Here is a 23,279-nt window from a genome sequence, read left to right as displayed (position 1 = left end):
ACATTTCAGAGGCATCCCACATTGCTCCTGAAGAGCAGAGTGAGTGTGAAGATAAAGGCTGCTGCCGTGGACTGAATGGTGGCCCTACCACACACCCACATCCCCATCCCCATCGCTTGTGAATGTGACCCTGTTTGGGAAAAGCATCTTTGCAGATGTAGTTAAGGATCTTGATAAGAAATCATTCGGACTATCCAGGTGACCCCCAAATCCAATGACAAATATCTTCACATCAGACAGCCAGAGGGAGGTTTGAGGTGAGAAGAAGAATAGAAAATATGGCCAGAGAGGAGAAGGTCACGTGAAATGGAGGCAGAGAGGGGAGTGACGCAGCCACGGGCAAGGAAAGTCAAGAGCCTCTGAGGTGAATGAGACCAGGAAGGATTCTTCCCTTGAGGCTTTGGAGAAAGAAAGGCCCTGCTGACCCCTTAATTTTGAATTTCTGGCTCCCAGAACTGTCAGTGACTAGATTCCCAGTGTTTTAAGCCATGCAGGTGGTGGTAATTTGTTAGACAGCCCAGGACACTAATACACCTGCTGTGCTGTTTATGCCATCAGCAGAAACCTCTAATTCTTCTATCCTACAGTGAAACTGCCGTTTGCCTAGTTTATCCCCAGTACTAATTTGGGTCTGAGAGTTCATCCCCTTTGTGGTGCAACCACAGGTTAACCAGCTCACCTGGATTGACATTAGCCCTGACTCCCTTACTGGTGACTTCTCCATTTCCCACAGCCGAGGGAATAAAGGAAGGAGCACTGAACTGGGAGTCAGACAGACTTGAATTCCTGCTCCACCTTCATCTCAATGCTCTGAGCCCTCTCAGACAAGTCATTTAGATGAAGCAGCTAATCTTCCAGGAAGCTAGTAATACCTGCCACTGGGTCCTGCTGTAAGGATCGAGGAAGAAAAGGAGGTCACAACTCCTGGCAAGAAGGGATGCTTGATGAGCTTAATTCTCTCTCAGGTGAGGAGCCCATCTGTGGACTACGGGCCAGGGAGCTCCTGCTGTGCTTTTCATGGCAAGAGGAAGAGCAGAAGGTCCAGCCTTCCCATCCCATGGGCTTGGCTGTGAGTCAGGTCACTCCACCTGGACACCTGTGGGCATCCATGGGTAGCTGAGATTACCGGGGCCATCACAGCATCTGCTGCTGTCTCTGTCTCTTGGACCAGAGCCCTCCAGCCAGTGCCCACCTGCGAGGTACAGCCATTGCTGTCCCCTAGCCTCCCTCTAGGATCAGGACATCCACCCAGAAACCAGGCAGTCCTCCTCCCTGAGTCAATTCTGCTTTTCAGAGGGTTAAGGAACTTCTTGCATATCCAGAGGGTAAGGATATCATCATTCTCCAGTATCATACAGATGTAAAATGACAGGGCAAGGGATTTAAGGTAGGTCTGGTCTGCCTGACTCTGAAACTCCTGCTCTTTCTAATACAATCACTGCTTTTCACACCAAAGAGAAATAACAAAACTACCTTTCTGACTGGCAAAATAAAGCAAATACATAGATAAGGAGATTAATTTTAAAACTGTTCCACCAAACTTTGCCAATTTCAAGGTTTTTCTTTCACTGTAAATATTTCTTAAACGTTTGAGTCCTGCTGGGTTTTTTTCTTTTCTTTTTTTTTTTTTTTTTTTTAATCAGGCACAAATTTCGGTGTCTCAGACTGACCACACCACTTACTCTGGGTGTCCACAAAGAGAAAGTTGGACTCCAGGCTTTCTCCTGTGGGAAAAAGGGCACAAACCACTGTCCTTTTACTTATTCCTTCACACCCATGGGTGGAAACTGACTGGGTGCCCTTCTAGCATCATGGTGCTAGGGTATCTTGTCCCTGCCCCACCACACACCCATGCTGGGTAAGAGCAAGTGCTCTGTCCATGAAAAAATGCTGCTACTGGAAAGAGGAGTTTTCCGAACACCAAAGCGCACAGTCCCAGCCATGGCCTCTCAGGAAATCCCCTTTCCACGGGTGGCCACATTGGCACCATTTCTTAGTTCATCTTCCAGAAAATGCCTCCTGTTCCCACTACGAAAAGGGAATTGGGACTCACAGTGATCCCATGGTACTTACTGCCTGTTCATAGTTCTTGGCACCCGGCAGATAAGAGGGATCTTCAATTCAGCCTGTGGAAACAAAAGCAAACTCGTTACTGGAACTTCCACATCATGTTTTAATTCTGGGGAACAAGCCACTGTTGCTTCTTGTTAAAATCGGATACAGGTGCTGGTTTAGAGGAAATGGCAGAAAGAATCAACTCAGGTCAAGAATTGGCTTATTTCTGGAATACAGTGGGGGAGGGGATTTCTTTCTCTGACAGGCTGTCCTCTTTCTGTCAGCATTCATCCCATCTGCCTCCGGGAGCTGAGGAAACAGAAACTGAGCCTGGCTTTCCCTGGTGTGCAATTGTGTGCTCCCCCTGGGCACCGAGGGCACGTCAGCCAGGCTCGGCTGGCTCTGCTCCGAACCAGAGCATGCAGAAGGGGTGCTTTTCGTTTCCAAGTGTGGCTTTACCATAAAATATTTATTGAAAGTTACAGTTCTATATCACTTTACGTAGAATGCAGCATTTTTATTTGAGCCTTGTATTCACCCACATAGGAAAGATTATTAATGTTATTTACCATATGAATTAGCAGCAGAGACGCTGGGAGTATTCAGTAAGGGCTTTGTATCAATGACCTCATATAACCTACTCAAAGGCCCTGAGAGGTGTAAAGGATATCAGCTGAGGTTCCAGCAAGAAACAGATGGCACTCTCAAATTGGGTAATTTGAGAACAGCTTAATAAAGAGACCATTTAAAAGGTGTTGGCAGGGTAGAAGGAATCCACAGAAGACAGTGAAGTATCTGGGGGTGGTAATAAAAGGGCGCTGTCACATGCCTGGGCTTGGAGGGGTTTGGGGACCAGGTAGGCACTGGGACACAGAGACAGGGCTCTCTTTCTGGGTTGCGAGAAGAGGAGCTGTGGCTTTCAGTTGTGGGACCTGCAGGGAGGGAGCTGTGGTGGGTGGAATGAAAATCCCATCTCAAGCTTCTTTTGCCCTGGATCTCCTGATGCCATTTCCCATTGGCCAAACTCAATAGGAAGCCAAGGGCGAGGAGCTATTAATATGGTTTAATATCCATCAACTTCCCTGGGCTCCCAGATGAGGGGAGTAGGGTAGAAAGTGGGTTTCACAGTTAGAGAATGAGACCCAGGAAGATTTAATTATGTGACTAAGAATACCCATCTGCAATAAGAGCCAAGGTCCCGAGACCCAGAAATTTCCATTTCCTAACCTGTCAGCATATGGCACCCCACTGAGCCTTAGGCATTTTTAGTATATTCTGTCATCCATCTATCCATTCATTCATTCATCCATCTGGGAAACTACCATTTACTGAAAATTTACTTTGTGCAAATATTGTGCCCAGTGAGACACAGTCCCTGCCCTTAAGCCACTTCTAAAACTAAGTATAGTACGGTTTCTGCATCCTCCATGACATCCCTGCTGTTATTAAAATGTTTTGCAAAAAACAGTTAATTGTAAAACAAAACATAACAAATCCTAACTCTGTCTTGGAGAGCCAGCCAGAGTAATCTTCATAGAGGAGACAATATTTGAGCTTCGTCTTGCCAGGTAAGTCTGGGTCTTTTGGGCTCAAAATTAAGGAAGGTGTTCCAAGCAAATGGAGCATCATGTGCAAAGGTGTGAAGATGTTACAATGCATATCGTGCCAGAGTGGCTTTGCACACTTTGGTGAAACTAAAAGGGTCGGTAGCTGGGATGTTGGTAGTACATGAAAAATAATGAGGGAAGGTCCCTTGCATTGAGATGATCAAGGATCATGCACGCTAAGGGATGGGATTTGAAATTAAACTGTGTGATCTTCAACCTATACTGGCAACCCATGGTAAGGAACTTCAACTAAGCTCTATGACCTCTGATACCCTGTGTATTTTCCTTTGCCCTCACCCCCTTGCCTCATCCCCTCGTCTTATGTTGTAGGTCAATATTGACAGCAGGGAAAGGAGAGGCAGCTGTTAGCCTTTCATTCACTGATGGCCCACTATGGCAGTGTGTAGAGTGCCTAGCCTCACTTGGAAGTCATTTCCATCATGGCGGTGGGAAAGAGGACTTGAACTTTCATCAGTGTCATGCAAAGAATGCACATCAAATACTGGAAGGGTCCTGGACTGGAAGTTGAGGGACCTCTGTTCAGTTCCAGTGCTGTCATTAACTAGCTGTGTGGCCTTGAAGGAACATTTGGTCCCTCCTCGTTTATAAATAGTAGTATCAATATCTTTCTTTTACGTCATGTCTTAAGTGTGAAATAAACTGACGCATATGAACATGTCTTACAAACTATGAAACGTTATGAAATACGGATATGCAATTACTTGTATAACAAAGCAGAGTTTGCAAGGTGCTTTAGCACATCATGTTATATTTGGGTATGTGGGGATATTGTTGCCAATTTTTGAATATTAATACTTACAGCGATTAAATTACTTGATTACAGTCATACAGGACAAATCCATCCCCCATCCCTTAAAAGTATCTACCTCTTAATGATAGCTGCTTATACAGCTACCTCATTCTTCTGAATGCATTAAGTAGCATTGAAATGGGACAAAATAAACCAATCTTTATGGACGGCTCCCTGTGTGCCCGGATCTTGGCCAGTTCTTGTGTACAGAGTAAGGGGACCACAGATGCAGGACAGTTCTCTGCAAGGCTTATTGTCTCAAATCAGAGGTCTGGCAAGGTGGCCAGGGAAGCTGCTCTCCAGCCCCAGCCCTGCCATGCACCGTGCAGCTTTGAGTAAAGCATTGGAGCTTTCTGGGCTTTCGTTTCTTCACCTGAAAAATGAGCAGCTTAAGCCAAATAGGTCTTTTTCAGCTCAGAGAAATGGAAATAGTTTCATTAAAAAAATTACAATCCATCAATATTTGGTGACAAAAATGGTTTCAAAAGTTAAGAGTCTGTCATTACATTTCTTATAGTTTATTGTCTTCTCCAATAGAGCTCGGTTCAGAGCCAAATTGCAGGGGATTCTGCCAAATTGCTAACACATAGGATAGCAGGGATGGAAACAGGAGGGATCAGGGAGGAATCCTTAATTTTTGCCTTATATGTATATTATTTGATCAGTATTATCAGTGCTTATTAGACTTGTATTTTAAAATTTGAATAAAAGTTAAAAATATTCTAATAGTAGCTTTTGAGAGATGCAAGCACTTTATTGTATAAGAAGAGTTTAAAAATATTATACAGAGAGCCCAAATTCTTCTGACATTTTAAAAAGCAGAATTTGAGGCCAGATGCAGTGGCTCACGCTTGTAATCCCAGCACTTTGGGAGGCTGAGGACAGTAGATCATCTGAGGCCAGGAGTTCGAGGCCAGTCTGGCAAACATGGTGAAACCCATCTCTACTAAAAATACAAAAACTGAGCTGGGTGTGATGGTGGGCGCCTATAATCCCAGCTACTCGGGAGGCAGAGGCAGGAGAATTGCTTGAGCCAGGGAGGCGGAGGCTGCAGTGAGCCAAGATTGCACCGCTGTACTCCAACCTGGGCAGCAACAGTGAAACTCCATCTCAAAAAAAAAAAAAAAAAAAAAGCAGAATTTGAGGTTTTAGCGACCCTCACCAGAGACTGAGTTAGCCACAAAGTATCATCAGCAAGACAAAAGGGATGGCATTCTACAGGGTAAACAGCTGTGCTCTACTCAGAATGGCTGACACATTGAAAGCACCACACTCTGACCTGATCTTAGCCATTGTGCAAAGGATGTGGTGAGTCAGTCAAAAAGCCTTATGTCCACTGGCTTTTTGAAGGTAATATATTGTAGAGAATACAAGCCCCTTCCCTTCCTCATGTGTGTATTTTCAAAGACAAGGGAGTGAATACAGATCACTTGTTGTATATCCTCCATCTCCCGACCTCAGTAACCTCATAGGGTCTGTATTATGATCCTCATTTCATACAAAATCAAACATGTTTTAGTTATAAAGGAAATAATGTATACCGTGGTCCATTTCCAAGACAAAGTGCCTTGAATTGGCTTAGGTCAGCAAACTACAGAAGAAACAGCTTTCCCCCACCTTACTTGCCCTCACCCGAACCAAAGAAGTTTAGTCTAAGATAAAGGTTTACTAGTATGCAAAATAGCTTGCTCTGTCTGTTCTTATTGGCCTACCCAGCTACTTAGGTCATAAGCCAACTACTTAAAGAGCAGCTGAGCTAACTAAGATTGCAATGCATTGTGGGCTGTGACAAAATGCAGCAAGACAACCCTAAAAAAACCACCTAAAGCCCCTGCCTAACAATCAATAGGCAACGTCAGGGAAGATTGTGACCCCATAGCACTCAGCCTATGAGGAACTGGGGGAGGGACCTGCACATTACGGGATAAATGGCTTGTTGAAACTGTTTTGGGTGTGAGTGCATGCCAGACACTGGATCTTGTAAGACCACCATTAAAAGTCTCACTTTTGCTGTTCTCCGGATCTCTGAGTCCATTCTTTGAGTTTGGACAGGTGAGTTTGTTTCTCACAGTTATGCTTTGGGACAACTGTTTAACCATTCTGAGCCTCCGTGTGCTTATCCGTAAAATGGGGGTAACACAACAGCTACCTTTAGGACTCTTATGAGGATTACATGAAAAACTATCATATCTAAGACATGGGGGAAATAGTGATTAATATGAGTCTGAACTTGAAGAGTAATTAAATGCCTTATATCACTTTAAGTGCCTTAAAGTGACACTGGATTTAGTTAGAAATGAAAGATGCTTAGGTAAGCATCTTGAGGTAAGTATCTGCTAATAACCACTGATGTAATCATAGAATCTCATACCCGCTTATGCTTTGGAATTACCTGGAAACCTTAAAAAATATAACGTCCCAGAAAGTTTTACTCAGTTGTTCTAGGGAAAAGCCCAGGTATGGACATTGTCTAAATGTCCCAGGTATTTTAACAGGCAGGGAGGCAGAAGGGAGGCAGAGGGAGGGTCATTCTATTCGTGTCTCCATCTGGCCAGCACCACTCACTGGCAGCTTGTCACTGAACACACCGATTTTTCTCATTCTTACGGAAAGCACCAAATAATCACATGTTCACTCTCCTTGCTGTTCCAGACGCATCTTAAATAGACGTTTAGGAACTGGCACTGCTTGTAAATAATCCTCTATATACTAGAGTTATTTCTGAGTCAATTTTTAGCGGAATGTTTAACAAAAACCTACCACATCCAAAGATTTTAACAATTTGATCATGGAAAAGGTTTCTAATCATGTCAAGCATCCATTTCTCTCTCAGGTCTTATTAATAGGCAGTGAAGAAGTAAAGTCCAGGCTCTTGCAATTGTACAAGGTAGAGTTTACTACCGTATCTGCAACTATTTATAAGGCTTTACTATGTGCCAGTCACATTCCAGATCCTAGGAATTAGAGAGCATAGAGCATAAGGTGTTATGGGAACACAGGGAAAAATACATCCTGGAGGTATCTACACAGCTTTCTATGGAACAGGTTCTTACCCAGCTTTGCCACAACTCCCCCTTAGAAGTATCCCCAACTCCCTTTCTCTTGCCTGATTGCCCTGGACAGAACTTCCAACACTATGTTGAATAGGACAGATGTCCATCAATGATATACTGGATTAAGAAACTATGGTACATATACACCATGGAATACTATGCAGCCATAAAAACGATGAGTTCATGTCCTTTGCAGGGACATGAATGAAGCTGGAAACCATTATTCTCAGCAAGCTAGCACAAGGACAGAAAACCAAACACTGCATGTCCTCACTCATAGGTGGTAGTTGAACAATGAGAACACATGCACACAGGGTGGGGAACATCACATACTGGGGCCTGTCAGGGGGTGGGAGGGCTGGTGGTGGGGCAGTGTTAGGAGAAATACCTAATGTAAATGACAAGTTGATGGGTGCAGCAAACCAACCTGGCACATGTATACATATGTAACAAACCTGCACGTTGTGCACATGTAACCTAGAACTGAAAGTATAATAATAATAATAAAAGAAGTAACTGCAACTCCCATATGGGCTATGATAATGGAAGGGGAGGCAGGACTTGTGGGCTGTGGAGTGTCAGTCTTGCAGGTCTTCCTCCAAGGAGTCTTACTTCAAGATCTGACCCAGATCAGAGTATACAACATCTTCTTGCCTTGATTCGGAGTCCTTGAGAAGCTGGAATGCCCCAGAAATGGAGCACATCTCATGGTGTTTGTGCATTCACTTTCTATAGGAATTATTTCAGTTTCTATTCCTGGTTAGCCACAGAAATAAAGCCCATGCATAGTTCTCTCTGGCAAAGAGAAGTGACACTGAGGTGTCATCTGTCAGTTCTGCCTGTGGAACCCGGAGTCACAGCAGGGCACTTGGCACGGGGATATTAATAGGTCCAGAGTCAACTCTGCTGTGGGGAAGCTGAAAGAAGCTCTGAAGGTCTCAAGAGGAGACCATACCCTACCTTCAGGGACTCACTGTCAGGGAGGGACTAGGCAGAAGGAGCCACGCTGGGTGGAGCAGTGTGGAGGTGCAGAGGAGCCCAGGGTCCTCTGGGAGTCCACAAGGAGAGGCTGCCTGTTTTAATGATGCCAGTTTATTTCTCCAACAAGAAAAAACACCACTGTACTAAGTGCTAGATGCCAATGCAAATCTAATTGCAAACGTCAACATGGCAATAAAATTGCCCAAGTGTATACCAGAGCCTAAAGCCTAGGCAAAAGAGCCAGAATATACTCATAATGAATTTACTTTGGGTTGGAACTCTGTGCTTTCATTTCATGAATACAGTTACCATATAATTTATAAACCCTGACCTGGAACTCTTTGGGGATCCAAAATGAACCCCAGTTTGAGAAACAGTGTGTGTTGTCTCCCTATGGGGCTCACGGTAACCTCCTCCAGGTATAAAGGGGACCATGTCAAAGAGAGGTGCACAGGGTGGCTCACATCCTGAGTAGAGAGACCCCTGCCTCAACCATCTGTTTGGACCAAACAACCCCACAACTTTGGAGCAAATGGTCTCAATGATTATATTTGATTAGCTCATTAAGTACTTTGTGGTTTGAAAATGTTTTGTAAAGATAATGGATTTGATTTCATTGTTCAACTCCCACTTACGAGTGAGAACATGCGGTGTTTAGTTTTCTGTTCTGGTGTTGGTTTGCTAAGAAGGATGGCCTCCAGCTTTATCCGTGTTCATGTCCGTGAGAACACATGGATACAGGGAAGGGAACATCACACACTGGGGCCTGTTGGGGGGTTGGGGGCAAGGGGAGGGAGAGCATTAGGACAAACACCTAATTAGGACAAAGCATGAGGGGCTTAAAACTTAGATGATGGGTTGATGGGTGCAGCAAACCACCATGGCACACGTATACCTATGTAACAAACCTGCAGGTTCTGCACGTGTATCCCAGAACTTAAAGCATGAAATAAAGATAATGGATTTGAGGGTTAAAGAATCACACCTATATTTTAGAAAACTGGAATAAAGAAAACAGCGTTCTGCAGATGAAAGTGTCCATAAGATTTCCGAAGAAGATACATTCAATTTGGGCATTAAAACCAGGATGCCTGCTTCTGAGCTCAGAACCCACCTGGGGTCTGAGTGAATGTTTTAAGAAGCAGAGACTTGTTTTATAAATAGGCTGGATTTTTCACGTGTGTCTTAATCCAAAAATAATTAATACCCTTATGGTATCACAAGCAATTTAAACAATTGGAAACATGTAATGCAACAAATCGCATTTCCTTGTTATCCTTGAGAACTCTTGTTATCCACTGGGAATTCACCAGTACCATCAAACTGAGCTTACAAAGAGACATTTACCATAAATATTGCTGCTGCATTTCACCTGATCCAAAATTAATATTTCATGAAGAAAAAAATGCTTTTAGGGTAAAGAAATTGTTTTGCTCCCCAACATTCGTTACTCATTCCTAGAAGATAATTCTTATAAAAATACTGGCCTCTGTTTATTTTAAAGCTTAGGAAACATCATTCTAATAATATCCACAACATACCTTCTGGATATAGGAAATGACCAAAAGCAAACTGTGAATGGCTAAAGAAAAGCTTTGAATGAATCAGGAAGGTAGGAGGTAGCTGTGCAGTTAAAACTGGGTCAAGGATCAACAATAAAGTCTATATTAAGGCTTAAGGCTTTTTTTCTCATTAAAACAGGAAAAAAGGAAAACAGTATCAAACGCACACAATACACATCTGACTTTTTCTGCAGAACCACATCACACATATCCAAAATGGTGAATGATTTTTGGAATTGAGAAAAGGAGCAATGTGTGTATATTTGGAGAAGAGGGCCAGAAGTGTGTGTGTGTGTTTGCACACACATGTAGAAGCTTTGAATAAACATGTCAAAATCAAGATTTCTCAGATACAGATGATATTAATTTGGTTACAATTCAGAGTTATATATATTTCTTTAATTTTCATATCAAAAATGAGAAAGTTACATTTTGGAGATGTTCATACTTAGAGGAAAATATATGCTGATTGGATTTCTAATTCTATAGTCCAGTCGGGTCAATCAGCTCAATTTAATTAAATATAACATTTAATGTTATTGGATTTCCATTGAGTGGAGGCATGTGAAGTCAAATGGATTGTTATTATAGATTTCTTTTTTTTTTTTTTTTTGAGGGGTAAGAGAGAGTGCTTTCCCAGTTTTTCTGCTATTACGTGTGGCATATTTTTATAAGATTTTGCAACTGTCTTGGTAATGAGTAACTTCCCTTAAGTATCTCAAGGCAATGTGACTGTGCACTCATTTTTTATTTTAAATGATTTTGAAAACACTCTTAATGAACTGATGCAATCTATAGTTTCTGAATTTATTACTCCTGTTGAGTTTTGTTTTCAAAAACCATTTCCTTTTTTCTCTTCAGCTGCCTGATTCTGCAGAAAGGGTTTCCTTCCTTTAGTGGTAAGATTCTTTCTCTCCTTTTGTTCCATTTTGTGGTGAATAGACCCTTTATCCTTTTTCTTGTTCATTTACCTTTCTCATGTTCGTTTCCTTCCTCTATCCTTCATTTTTCTTCCTTCTTCTCCTCCTTCTCTTTTCTTTGGATCTTCCTGCTCTCTGCTCTTATTATTAAAATGATTTTTGCTGTTCACATAAAGCGAGACTGTAGAAAAATAGTCTCCAAGTTTGCCAAAATCCTAACAGATATTTTATTTTATTATTATTAAGTTTACCTCTGTCTCGCCCCCGTTTTCTTTTTTTGGGTTTCATAAATGATAGCAGAACCACACTGATTAGGGGCAGGCACTTCTAGGTCTGGATTAAATCAGAACATACCCAACTGTGATTGTTTCTCCTTGGATTGATTAATGCATTGAGATGGTACTGAAGGCAAACTTCAGAGGACAAAAAGTATAAGAAAATAAACTAAGATTTAGGGATTGCTATATATTTACCACAATTTACAGGCTGGCTCTGCAGTGAAGATAGGGGTAAAGATCGATCCGGTAAACCCCACCATTCCCATGGACATCTAAAGACCAATGGCAAAAGGACTCTAATTTTTTTCAGCTGTCGTTTATTAAGCACCTGGTGTATGCTGGTGATTTTCTGAGGAGCTGTTTCATGATCAGGAGAGCCTGAAAAATTTTTGAGGGAAATTTAAAATCCAAAGGAGAAATGCAAAAGCCTAGGTAGTCTAAATAAGACTGGAAAGGAGTGATACAACTTATAGTAGTAGTAATACGGTTTAGCTTTCTGTCCCCACCTAAATCTCATCTCGATTTGTAATCCTAGGTGCCGAGGGAGGGAGGAGGTGATTGGATCATGGGAGTTGTTTCCCCCTATGATGTTCTCATGATAGTGAGTGAATTCTCATGAGATCTGATGGTTTTATAAGGGAGTTTTCCATGGTCTTGCTCACTCTTCTCTCTCCTGCTGTCTTGTGAAGAAGGTGCCTGCTTCCCCTTCTGCCAGGATTGTACGTTTCCTGGGGCTTCCCCAGCCATATGGAACTGTGAGTCAATTAAACCTCTTTCAGTCATAAATTACTCAATCTCAGAGAAGTTCTTTACAGCAGTGTGAAAATGGACTAATACAAATAGTAATAATAATAATAATAATACTATTTACTGCTTACCAGAACCATATATAGGGTATTTTGTTCAATTTGGTTTCTGTTATACAGCAACAATCCAAATGACCTAGATTTTTTAACATTGAACAATCCTGTCATTCTGTGCAAGAGACTTCTCCTGAGCCAAGCCTGTCTGGTGAACAAATGCAGTGTGGATCCAGATGAGATCATCATTCCATCTGTAACTTCAAGTACATTTAGAACCTAACCCCTGAATTAAACTTCCCCTTGCATAATTAACTATCTCTTTTTCTCTTCTTTTATTCAGGATCACTTATCTAGCAAGATGGGAGATAAGTCTTTCAGCCTAGGTATGCTAAATTATACAGTGAAATCTACAACTTGAGTCTCAATTTCTCAAATCTGAAAGATGAGGCTACGAGTGCTCATCCTTCTTTGCTCATAGGATTATTCTGAAGACCAAATGCGATGATGAAAGTGAAAGCACTCTGTAAAGTATAAACTGCTGTGCAAGAACAGTTCCTCAGATAATTACTGAGTAATTTCTATGTATCAGTGCTGTGAAAAACTCTGAGGATTTGAAATTGACTAGGAAGGTATTCCAAAAGAATTTCTATCGTTTTTCATTAAATCTTAATATTTCCAGAGGATTAGTACATTTAAGGAATTGTAAGACACCCAAGACTTTGATAGATGAATGATAAAAAATAAATAAGGATATGATGAAATTAGTTTTCTTTTTTTTTAAATGTATTTATTATTATTATACTTTAAGTTGTAGGGTACATGTGCATAACGTGCAGGTTTGTTACATATGTATACTTGTGCCATGTTGGTGTGCTGCACCCATCAACTCGTCATTTACATCAGGTATTCTGCAGAAATCACCTTAAAATAGAACTTCTTCAGGTCAAATATCTTAAAAAGGGACAAAAGGCCAAGAATCTAAGGAAGGTTTGTTTAAATATAAAATAAACTCACAATAATAATGCTAACAATGATGATAATAGCCACTACCATTTACTTTGTATTTAATAATTGCTAGACACCATGATATGCATTTTTATGTACTGAATCTCATTTCTCACCACAAATTCGAGCAGTACATATTTTCATTCCATTTTATAAAGGATAAACAGAGGTTCTGAGGAGTTAAGTAACTTGCCTAAAACGATATTGCTAGGAAGTAACTGATTCAAACCCAGGATATCCACGTCCCAATGACTGGATGGCGTGGTGTAGTGAAAAGAGCATGTAGCAGAAGTAGGAGTTTGGGATGGGGACAGTGTGGAGGTGTCCTGTGTAAGGTGCCCAGACAGATAAAACTGATCGGGAGATCCCTAGACTTGCCCATGAGTGAGGATGTCCTGATGTATAAATATCTGCAGGTAGCCATGGGGCAGACTGGCTTTGCAGGTACCTGTCAAGGCATCAGACCTCCCATAGCTCAGCAAATCCAGCTATTGAAATTACACAGCTCTGACTTTGTGCTCACCAAGCTACTGCCCAATAGCAATTTAGTTTCCGGTGTACATTTGTCTCCTGGGAGGGAATATGCCAGTCATCTGAACTTATAATTTGAGTACACTTGAACAAAATCAACAAAGATGGATGGATAGACCAGAGTACCAGACTGGACTGACCTCCTAAGCTCCATCAACTCTGTGTGCCTTGGATTCAATTAGCTTTCTGGGTCTTTGAAACTGATGGTGAAAGGTGGTTCTTGGGCCCTCCACAAAAATTCAGCCCTCTCAGAGTTTGGGCCTAGGCTGTTAGTCAGCCCTCATCTTTATCTTACACGAAATTGAACACAGAACCTACCATAGTTAAAGATTATCACTCAAACACATGGATATTAATTTTTCATGTTGCATCTAGACCTTTTGGTTTATCTTAGTTCACAGGACAAACCACAATACCATTTAAACACAATAGGATTTTGATTCTCATGTATAAGTGTGTAGGAAGCAGTGTTTCAATTAGCATCACCAATGAAATTTAAAAGAAACATCTAAAATACATATTTTGCTAATGCTTGTGGTGTATCTGGGAGTTCCTTAAATACTGTTGGCTAGTTTGGAAGACAGTGATGGATGCCCTGATCATGAACTTGGGCACATCAGCAGGGCACTGATGGAGCACCATGCCAAGAGCAGGAGCTCGGGGCTCGGGTGGACCTGGGTCTCATTTCTGGCATATGCTCCTATTCATTGCATGAAATGGAGCCTGCCTGAACTTCAGAATCCACTTTTGTTAAGTAAGAATTAAGTACACCTACTAAAAAAGTGATAAATGTTGAGCGTTTTTTGTCTATCAGCAGCACTTCAATGGTAACCTGTAAGTCATTGCTCTTTCGAAGACATGATTAAAATTAAGCAGAATAATCACAATAATGATTCCCACATATTCTGCCCACAAGAGTAACAAAAAGTAAATAATAAACACAAAAAGTGGTCCTATGATAGCTCTATTCCACAATTCTGTTTGTGTGTGTGTGGCGAGGGTGGCGGGGGCCGGGGGGGTCGTTATTTTTACTGCTTATATCTACCCTGATGCTTCTCAGTTTTATTGGTAACATCAGTGAATGTTTGGTTTAATTTGTTAAAAAATCAGAAATATAATTTAAATTCAGATACTTATCTCTCTGGTTAATAATTTAGCCCCTTTGAACATTTTATGTCTCTTTGTCATGCTGGAAGGGTAGGTACAGTCTGGAAGAACTCTGCAGAACTCAAGTCTTGGCAGATGTTGGCAGTAGCTTTGATAGTGGATATAACTGCTTCATGTACTAGGATTCAAAAAAGGATGCTTCTAGATCGCCCTCTACTACTCTTCATGTGACCATTTAGCCAGTTCCTGGCTGTCTCTTCTGTGTCAGACACTGTGTGCACATTTGCTCTCACTCTTGAAGCAACACACAAAATGTATTCTTCCACCCAGTTTCCAATTACACAACACCAGCAACAGCTAACTGAAGATCAGAGAGATTAAGCTACTTACCTAAAGACAAACAGTGAAGTCACACACTAGATTCACATCCATTTTTGACGATCTCAAAGCCGTTTCCTTCCATTTCACCAAGTTGTCCTTCCTCATCTTTTCTAAGCCCCAGTTTCACCTTTTAAATGCTCTAACATGTGCTCTGTCTACTTCATTAAGTTGTTAAGATCATTCAAGAAGAAAATATGTATTCAAAGGCCTGGATTACATAAGGCTACGCAACTGTGGAATATTACCATTCTTTAATGAGATTATTAAAATACGATATTTGTAAACTTACGTGTATTAATCAATTCCGTAGTGATTGTGGTCACATTTTTTTTTTTTTTTTTTTTTTTTTGAGATTGAGTCTTGCTCTGTTGCCCAGGCTGGAGTGCAGTGGCCGGATCTCAGCTCACTGCAAGCTCCGTCTCCTGGGTTTACGCCATTCTCCTGCCTCAGCCTCCCGAGTAGCTGGGACTACAGGCTCCCGCCACCTCGCCCGGCTGGTTTTTGTATTTTTTAGTAGAGACGGGGTTTCACCAGGTTAGCCGGGATGGTCTCGATCTCCTGACCTCATGATCCGCCCATCTCGGCCTCCCAAAGTGCTGGGATTACAGGCTTGAGCCACTGCGCCCGGCCTTATTGTGGTCATATTTTATGAATAAAATCAGAGGTGATTTGGAGTGAAGAAAGAAAGTAGTGGAGAAAGAAGCCAACACTTATTGAATACCTGCTAAATGTTAAGAATGCACCATATTTCATGTAATATAAATATTACGTTATTGAGGCTAAATAATTGTCAATACAAGTCTTATGAGATCTTACTCTATTAAAAAGAGGCAGGAATTGAGGGTCAGATATGAAGTCACATCCCTTGTCCAAGTGGCAGAGTCAGGATCCTCACCATTTTGCTCAGGCATCAAATCCTATGGACTTTCTAAGACAGCACCTGACTCGTGGCAAAGTGATCAAGAAACAGAATCCGCTGGTGTTCAGGCCAGAGCTGGCCAGATGGTACAGAAGATTATAAGCATTGGTTTTCAAATGGTCTGGCCTATAGAGTCATCTGAGAGGGCTTGTTGGGAATAAGAAAGAAATACTACCATTTAGATGGTTCGTGTCAGAGACTACACAGGAGTGAGTTTAGAGATGAGCTCTGTGAAACTGCAAACCAACACTGTTCACCATTCTGATCAGTTAGTCAGGAAAATCAGTTTCCTTTTGAATTCCGTTACTGACATTAGTGACTGAACAACCTTGCACATATTACTTAGAGAGCTCAAGTTCTTCACCTGTAAACCAGGGAAAGTAACAGCCAACTCTCCAGGCCAGCAGGAGCTGAAGGTAAGTAAATGCCAGTTGCCATTCCTACTTCTCTAGGGCATATTGTATCTTAAGCTTCTCAGGATTTCTGAAGCTCTGTCATTTCTCTGGTAGGCCTTCAATTAACCAGGTCTACCATTGTCTTCCTGATATTTGAAATGATTATTCCTGGTGGTTTGGGAGGCCCCTGGAAATCCAAAGAACAACACTATTGAGGAGCTGTGCCACAGTATAGGCAAAGAGAGACAGCCAGAGAAACAGCCAGGTAGGTAAGTAATAAACAAGTAATACTCACAACAGAGAAGTCAAATAAGTAAGACTGGTGTAAAGTAATAAAAACAGTATTGATAAAAAGTTCAGACATATCAACACCTTTTAAAATCAAAGTATCCATATTTTGATGATAGTCATTTTCTTTTCTGTCTCACTCCAGTTTGTTTGCTTTATCCAAGAAAAACCCAGTAGAGATGACTCCTGGCAGTTTTCAAGGTAAGAAATTTAACCCCAACTTTAACCTCACTTTTGAGCTCCTTACTTTTGTGAGGGGAAGGATGCCTGTGTGATTCCAAAGTCTAAGTCTCCTCTACACACCAAAGCAGAAAGAAAATCGTATTACTTTAGGGAATGTTAAAAATATATTTCCACAGGGCTCCAGGAGTTAACTTCTACTTTGAATGACCTACTTTGAATGGAGGCTTTCTTTCTAGGGGGCTGACTTAATGAAAGTCAGCCAGGAACGGCAACCTTGGGGCCTGGTCTTTATATTTCAGTTGCAAACAGTCAGGGAGTCCAAGCTCCAGGCAAAGAAGATTGAAAACATTTAGTCTTTTAATTTTCTGTGGGTAGGTATCCTGATTCCTTCTCCCAAAAGAATGAAAGGATCTTTAACAATTGAGTTAAGGGCTTTCTTCTTGCCCCTTTGATGCTATATAGAGGGCCCTGACTTCCACGTTAGAAACACATTTTTCCTTGCTGCTCAGGTCTTTCCTAATGATCATTTATGACAAGGACATGGCCATCAGATGATCACTCACAAGAGATGGCCTAATGAGTTTACCTGAACAGCGTGGAGAGCACCAAGAGATCTGGGCTGAGGTGTCCGTCCCCTGTGAGGAGGGGCGGTAGCGCGGAGACCTTGGGGTGCTGGAAATCAGTAAGGCGGTGGGTTGAATTCTTCTCAATGCTAAGCAGTACCCTTCAGCAGAAAACCTCCTGATATGTCCGTTTTAGGCTTGGTTTCCTGTGAAATGCAGCCGCAGACCTGAGAGGTCTGACCTGAGGGCTGGCAGGACTTCCTCTTCTTAGGCTGGAGTGCAATACGTGAAACTCTTTCAGAGGCTGAAATCTTCCAACCCAAAGGGTGTGTTTAAAGACACACGGTGTCCTTACGTGGCACTTCATAGTTACCAGAACACAATAAAAGGAACTACTGGGCAACACTCAAGCATGGAAGGTGGGTTTTGTGAGTCTTACTTAACATGCATAGTGGACATTAACTATCTTGTAGCTTAATTTTGCAATGGCTTCCTGAGGCCCCCCCAGACACAAGGACCAGGTGTTGTGGAGAGAACCTGGGAACTAAAGGATAAATGCCTGCCGTGTTAATTATTAGCTATGGGATCTTGGACACTTTGAAGTTTATTTCTCAAGTAGTTTGAGTGATAATAATATTTGTATTTTAGAAACTTTTTTAAAAAATGAGGGATAATTGAGGATGATATTTCCTTCATTGAGGAAATGATATTTCCTCAGTTGTGATGGAAGGATAATAGCATTTATATTTTAGAAATATTTTAATAAATAAACAAAATATTGTAAATAAAGGCATGCAACAATGTTTGGGCACATATTAGCTGCTTAATATATTTTCCTTCTGCCTTAATCTTGGTCCATTTAAGCTGATCTAGCCGAATGCCTATTTTCCATTCTGGGGATGTGACATTCTAGTTTTATATAAATTGATGTTGAATTCCATAACAAACCCCAACGTTATTTACAGTAAATTCAAAGGTAAAAGTTTGTATTTTCTTGGGTAAATAACTCTGGTTTTGACTTAACAGACACCCTAAGGAAAACATGAAAATAAGCACTCTTTGAACGCTAATTATGAGTCAGTTACATTGCTAAGCAACTTGCAAGCATTATCCTCCCTAATCTTACTAATAACCGTGCAAAGAACATATTTTAAATCCCATTTTGTAATTGTGAAAACTGAAAACTAGGGAGACTTAAGTAGTTTAACCACTTTATTAATTAGCTTTTGCTGCATTAGGAGCTTAAAGCAGTAACCATTTTATTTAGTTCATAATTGTGTGCGTCACTTGCTCACTTCTTTTGGTCTGCACCTGTATTAATTTTCTAGGGTTTTCATAACAAAGGACTGAGCCCTGAGTGACTAACAAAACAGAAGACTGAACTGTATTGTCTAATAGTCTGGCCTCTGGAAGTCTGAGATCAAGATGTCGACCAGGTTGGATCCTCCTGAGGGCCGTGAGGAGAGGATCTGTTCCAGGCCTTTAACCCCGGCTTGTGGGTGTCTTTGTATCCTTGTTCTTGTGTTTACGTGGCATTCTCCCTGTGTTTGTGTCCAAATTTCCCCTTCTGAGCAGGACAGCAGTCACAGTGAATGATGGCTCACCCTAATCACCCAATTTTAACTTCATTACCTCTTTAAAGACCCTGTCTCCAAGTCAGAAGGCATTCTGAGGTATGGAGGAGTTAGGACTTTAACAAATGAATTTTAGCAGGGACATATTTGACCCATAACAAGACCTGATCATCTGGTCTGTGCTAGTGGTTGAGAGGCTGTTGGATGATCTAGGATGATCACATTCATACATGTGTTGGTTGACAATCACGTCAGCCAGGTGCCTCTGTTCTCCTCTGCATATCTAACAGGCCAGCTTGGCCCATTTACATGGTGAGTTTGGGCCTCCAAGGTCAGTGGGAGAGGGGAAACCCCAGCCACCAGCCTTTCCCAGGCCTTTGCTTGCATCCTAGTTGCCATGGTCCCATTGGCCAAAGCAAGTCACATGGCCAAGTTCGGAGTGACTGTGGGAGAAGATTATTCAAGGGGTGAATGAAGAAAAGTGAATTATTGTGGTATTTATTGACAAATAATCTAAAATCCATGTTCACATCCAATTGGTGGCCAGACTGCAATAAGAACCCAAGTCTAACGATATGAATATTACTGCTTTTTACCAAGGAAGAATTGAAGACAGTTTGGTCTAATGACAAAGTTGATAATAGTGTAGGTGATATTTATAGCTTTTTTTCTTGGAATATCATTCATTAATTTATTATCTGTTGAATATGTACCATCCATCAGGAGCTCTATTAGGTGCTGAAAAATACAACTAGGTAAGAGAGATACCTAATCCTTTGATGGAGTTTATAGCCTAGAAGAGGTGAAAATAAATGAATGGACTTCAGATATATATGAAACTACAATTTGTGGTAAACGCAATGAATAGTTCCTGATCAGATATGTATTGATTTAACAAATAGATATTCACATCCACTACCTACTTCTGTCAGGCACTGGGCAAGTTGTGGGGATATAGAGGTGAAAAAAAAAACTTGTCCCTACTTTCATGGAGTTTCGAATCTAATAAAATAGAGAGGTGTTGGACAAGAAATCAACCATCAAGATGATGTATTCAGAGATAGGAACAAAGAGGGCTCTGAAACAAATAAGAGGCACATGTGTTCTACTCTGTGAATTCAGACCAGATTTCCTCTGGGGAGGTGACAGGAGAGCTGAGGTGTTGATAGTAAGTAGAGATTTGCTGGACCAGAAGTGGAGAAAAAAGGGGAGGGAAGAGGAGAGAAGAAAGGAAAGAAGAAACAGAAGAAGTCTTCTAAGAAAGAAGGAAGCAGCAAAGGGAAGAGGAGGGAGAGGAGAAGGGAAGGAGTAAAGGAGGTGTCCAGGAGCATATTCAAGGCCAAAGATATTGTCAGTCTGGATGCCTGGGTGGGAAAAACAGCGTAGCTCACTGAAGGAGCCTATATAGTGAAAGGTGGCTGGAATGGAGAGGGAGCAAGGAAGAGCGTGGCATAAAAGCAGCAAGAGAGTCTCAGTCTCAGGCCAGCTGCAAGTTCCAATCTGCACGTTCTTGCTGCCTGTCCCACATTCCACAGTTAGAGGGACTCCCTTGCGTTCATCTTCTCTTTGGGCGATAATTCATTTTGTTTTCATTGCTTCACGAGTTCTTGCCTCTCATCCCCCATTTCCCTCTTGGGTTCATGGACCCTGAGTCATAATAAGAAGTATAAATCCAGAGAAGTCTGAGTTTTGCCAACCAGGTTACAGTTATCCAGATGTATCCCACAGTGGCTGCCTAGATCTGGGCAAGGAATTTGACCGTTCTGGGCGCCTTATGTAACTTGAGGATGATAATACTTACTTGGAGGAGTGGTTCTTAGGATAAAATTGCTTACCTCCTGCAACGGGCTAGTGTGTGCCTGGCTATACTTAGCATTAGCCCCCTTGGCTTTTGCTGGGCCTGTCTCACAGTGCCACTAAAGCATAGCATGGAACCGCCAGAAATACTCAGTTGTGGATAAGTGATTTAATAGGGGATGCACAATGTGTGTAGAGCTGAATCTGCGGTCAAACGGGATATTTCTCAGTCAGTGCTTGACCTAGTGATTCTGCCAAGTTTTCACTTTCTGGATAATCTACTCAAGCATGAAACTCTTGGGTAGATCATGTGGAAGAAATACAGGGAGAAAAAAAAAAAAAAACCCAAACAGGACTTTTAAGGTCATTCATATTCAAAGAGGACCATGGTGCCTGGATGACTGGGAAAGAGCTTTTCCTGGCTCTTGCATGGCCTGCTGGGAGGCTAATTTGCAAGGCTGTCAGGTTTTGGAGTTACACTGGCTTAGGTCAAATCCCACCCAGTTACACTAATTGGATAAATGTAGATGAGTTTTATAACCTGACTGATTCTCCCCTTTTTCCCCTTTAAAAAGAGGTGTAATACCACTAACTTCCTGGCATTGTTAATGCATGAAATGATAAAATTCTCTTACAAATACAAGCAGGTAAGAATATATGGGCATAACACATCTGTGAACAACCTGAAATCTATTCAAACAGAAGATGTTTAAAATTTTTTTAAGCTTCGGCTATGCATTTAGTGTACATGAGAAGAAACTGACATTTTAATCTATACTTTAAATATCATTTTATTATTTTAACCTTTTAATTTTGAAACAATTATAGACTCACAAGAAAAAAAAAAAAGTACAGAAAGGTCCCATGTAGTACCTATCACCCAGTTTCCCCCCGAGAAACAGATTTCTTATGAATAAACATTTTGTGCAGAAACAGATTTGATTCTTAATTCACTTCCTCTTTCTAAAATTGAGGCAATGTGCTGGGGGAAAAATAAAAGATGGCAAAACCTTACCTAACCTTTCCATTTTCTCGCTGTTTTTGCTATCTAAGTTATCTTTTCCTTTCTTTATTTCTTTTTTTTTTTCTTTTTTTTTTTTTTTGCGGGGGCGATGAGGTCTTACTCTGTCACCCAGACTGGAGTGCAGTGATGTTATCATAGGTCACTGCAGCCTTGAACTCCTGGGCTCAAATGATTCTCCTGCGTCAGCCTCCTGAGTAGTTGGGACCACAGGCACACAACACTGCACCAGGCTAACTTTCTTCAGTTTTGTAGAGATGGGATGTCCCTATGTTGACTAGACTGGTCTCAAACTCCTGGTCTCAAGCAATCCTCCCACCGAGGCCTCCCAAAGTGCTGGGGTTACAGGTGTGAGCCACTACACCCTGTCCTTTTTTGAAATGTTTCCAACAAGACAAATTAAAATGAAGAAAGAAGTCCCTGGTTTTGGGGAAACACCCTGACACCATTTAATGTTTGGTTTCATCCTTTCAGCTGGTAATGACTGCCAAGTTCAAGCTCCTATCAGACAGCTGGTCTCAGGCTGGTATCAAGGCCTGGGATAGCACCTTGCAGCTTACACAAACATACGCCCTCAAAACACAAAAGAGAGCCACTGAACACAATTGAAGAAGGGTGTGTTGTTTGTTTTAATAATTCCTAGTTCAGAGTGCTATCTCCTGCAACGGATCAAAACCCATGCATTTTTTTTTTTAACAAATTATATGAGTGGAAACCTGTGTTAATTAGTGCCAGCATCTCTGATTTATTACAGTTTAGCACCTGTTTACATTGGTGCCTGAGGCAGTTTGACTCCAGGCCCTTGAGAGGAGCTCAGCTCACACTAATTGCCGTTCCCTTCTCATCTCATAGCCTGTCTCCTTCAGGACACATGCTATGAGCCTCCCCTCAATTAGCTCTGATTTCTTTTTCACAACATGCTAAAACTTTTGAAAGGGGAATCTCCATGTGAGCGGAAGTCGTGTCCTCTGCTGGATTTCAGACGTGCTGAATTTAAACTGCCACGGTCTATGGCATGAGTTAGACAATTTTCATGGCTGCTAAGAAATAACTCCCTGGTCGACACCTCAGTAAATAAACACAGTTGTCATCCAAACACATCTGGTCAAGTCTGGGAACTATGTTGGGGTGGGGGTGTTTCTACTTTACTCTCTCCAGCAAGGCCCTGCTTCCTGGCCCAACCACCCTAACTAAAGCATCCCATAGGACAGAAGAACCCAACGTGGGTAAATCCAGGGCTCAGTTTCTGACTTTGTATTTATTTCCTAGCCTCCTTTTGTTGCATTCATATCTAAGTTCTTTGGAAACCACAGAAGCAGAGGTGGTACGTGAATGTAGAAAGATATTCAAAAAGATATTTTTGAATATCTCTGCTTTGGTTTCTTTTACCTCTCCCAGTTCTACTTAAAAAATAATAGAAGTTTATCAATTAATAAATATCCATT

The 23,279-nt window shown here is 41.5% G+C and overlaps 1 protein-coding gene across 2 annotated transcripts in view; it reads right to left on the bottom strand.

Annotated features, from left to right (window-relative positions):
- The window catches only part of CLNK (cytokine dependent hematopoietic cell linker), a 248,402-nt gene that overhangs the window by 180,346 nt on the left and 44,777 nt on the right, over positions 1-23,279 (bottom strand). Inside the window, exons 1-2 of one of the 2 annotated variants that reach the window (XM_008017900.3) lie at positions 17,466-17,814; positions 2,074-2,126 (exon numbers count right to left, since the gene is read on the bottom strand). In XM_008017900.3, coding sequence (XP_008016091.1) covers positions 2,074-2,084 — 11 coding nt within the window. In that variant the 5' untranslated portion in view covers positions 2,085-2,126; positions 17,466-17,814. Of the gene's footprint in view, positions 1-2,073; positions 2,127-17,465; positions 17,815-23,279 lie in introns of those variants that run through there. The other variant, XM_008017899.3, reaches the window with a different exon arrangement.

Source organism: Chlorocebus sabaeus, chromosome 27 (assembly GCF_047675955.1).
Source record: "Chlorocebus sabaeus isolate Y175 chromosome 27, mChlSab1.0.hap1, whole genome shotgun sequence".
Taxonomy (NCBI): Eukaryota; Metazoa; Chordata; class Mammalia; order Primates; family Cercopithecidae; genus Chlorocebus; species Chlorocebus sabaeus.
The sequence above is the reverse complement of the archived record's forward strand: the minus strand, read 5'-3'. Positions and strand labels throughout refer to the sequence as shown.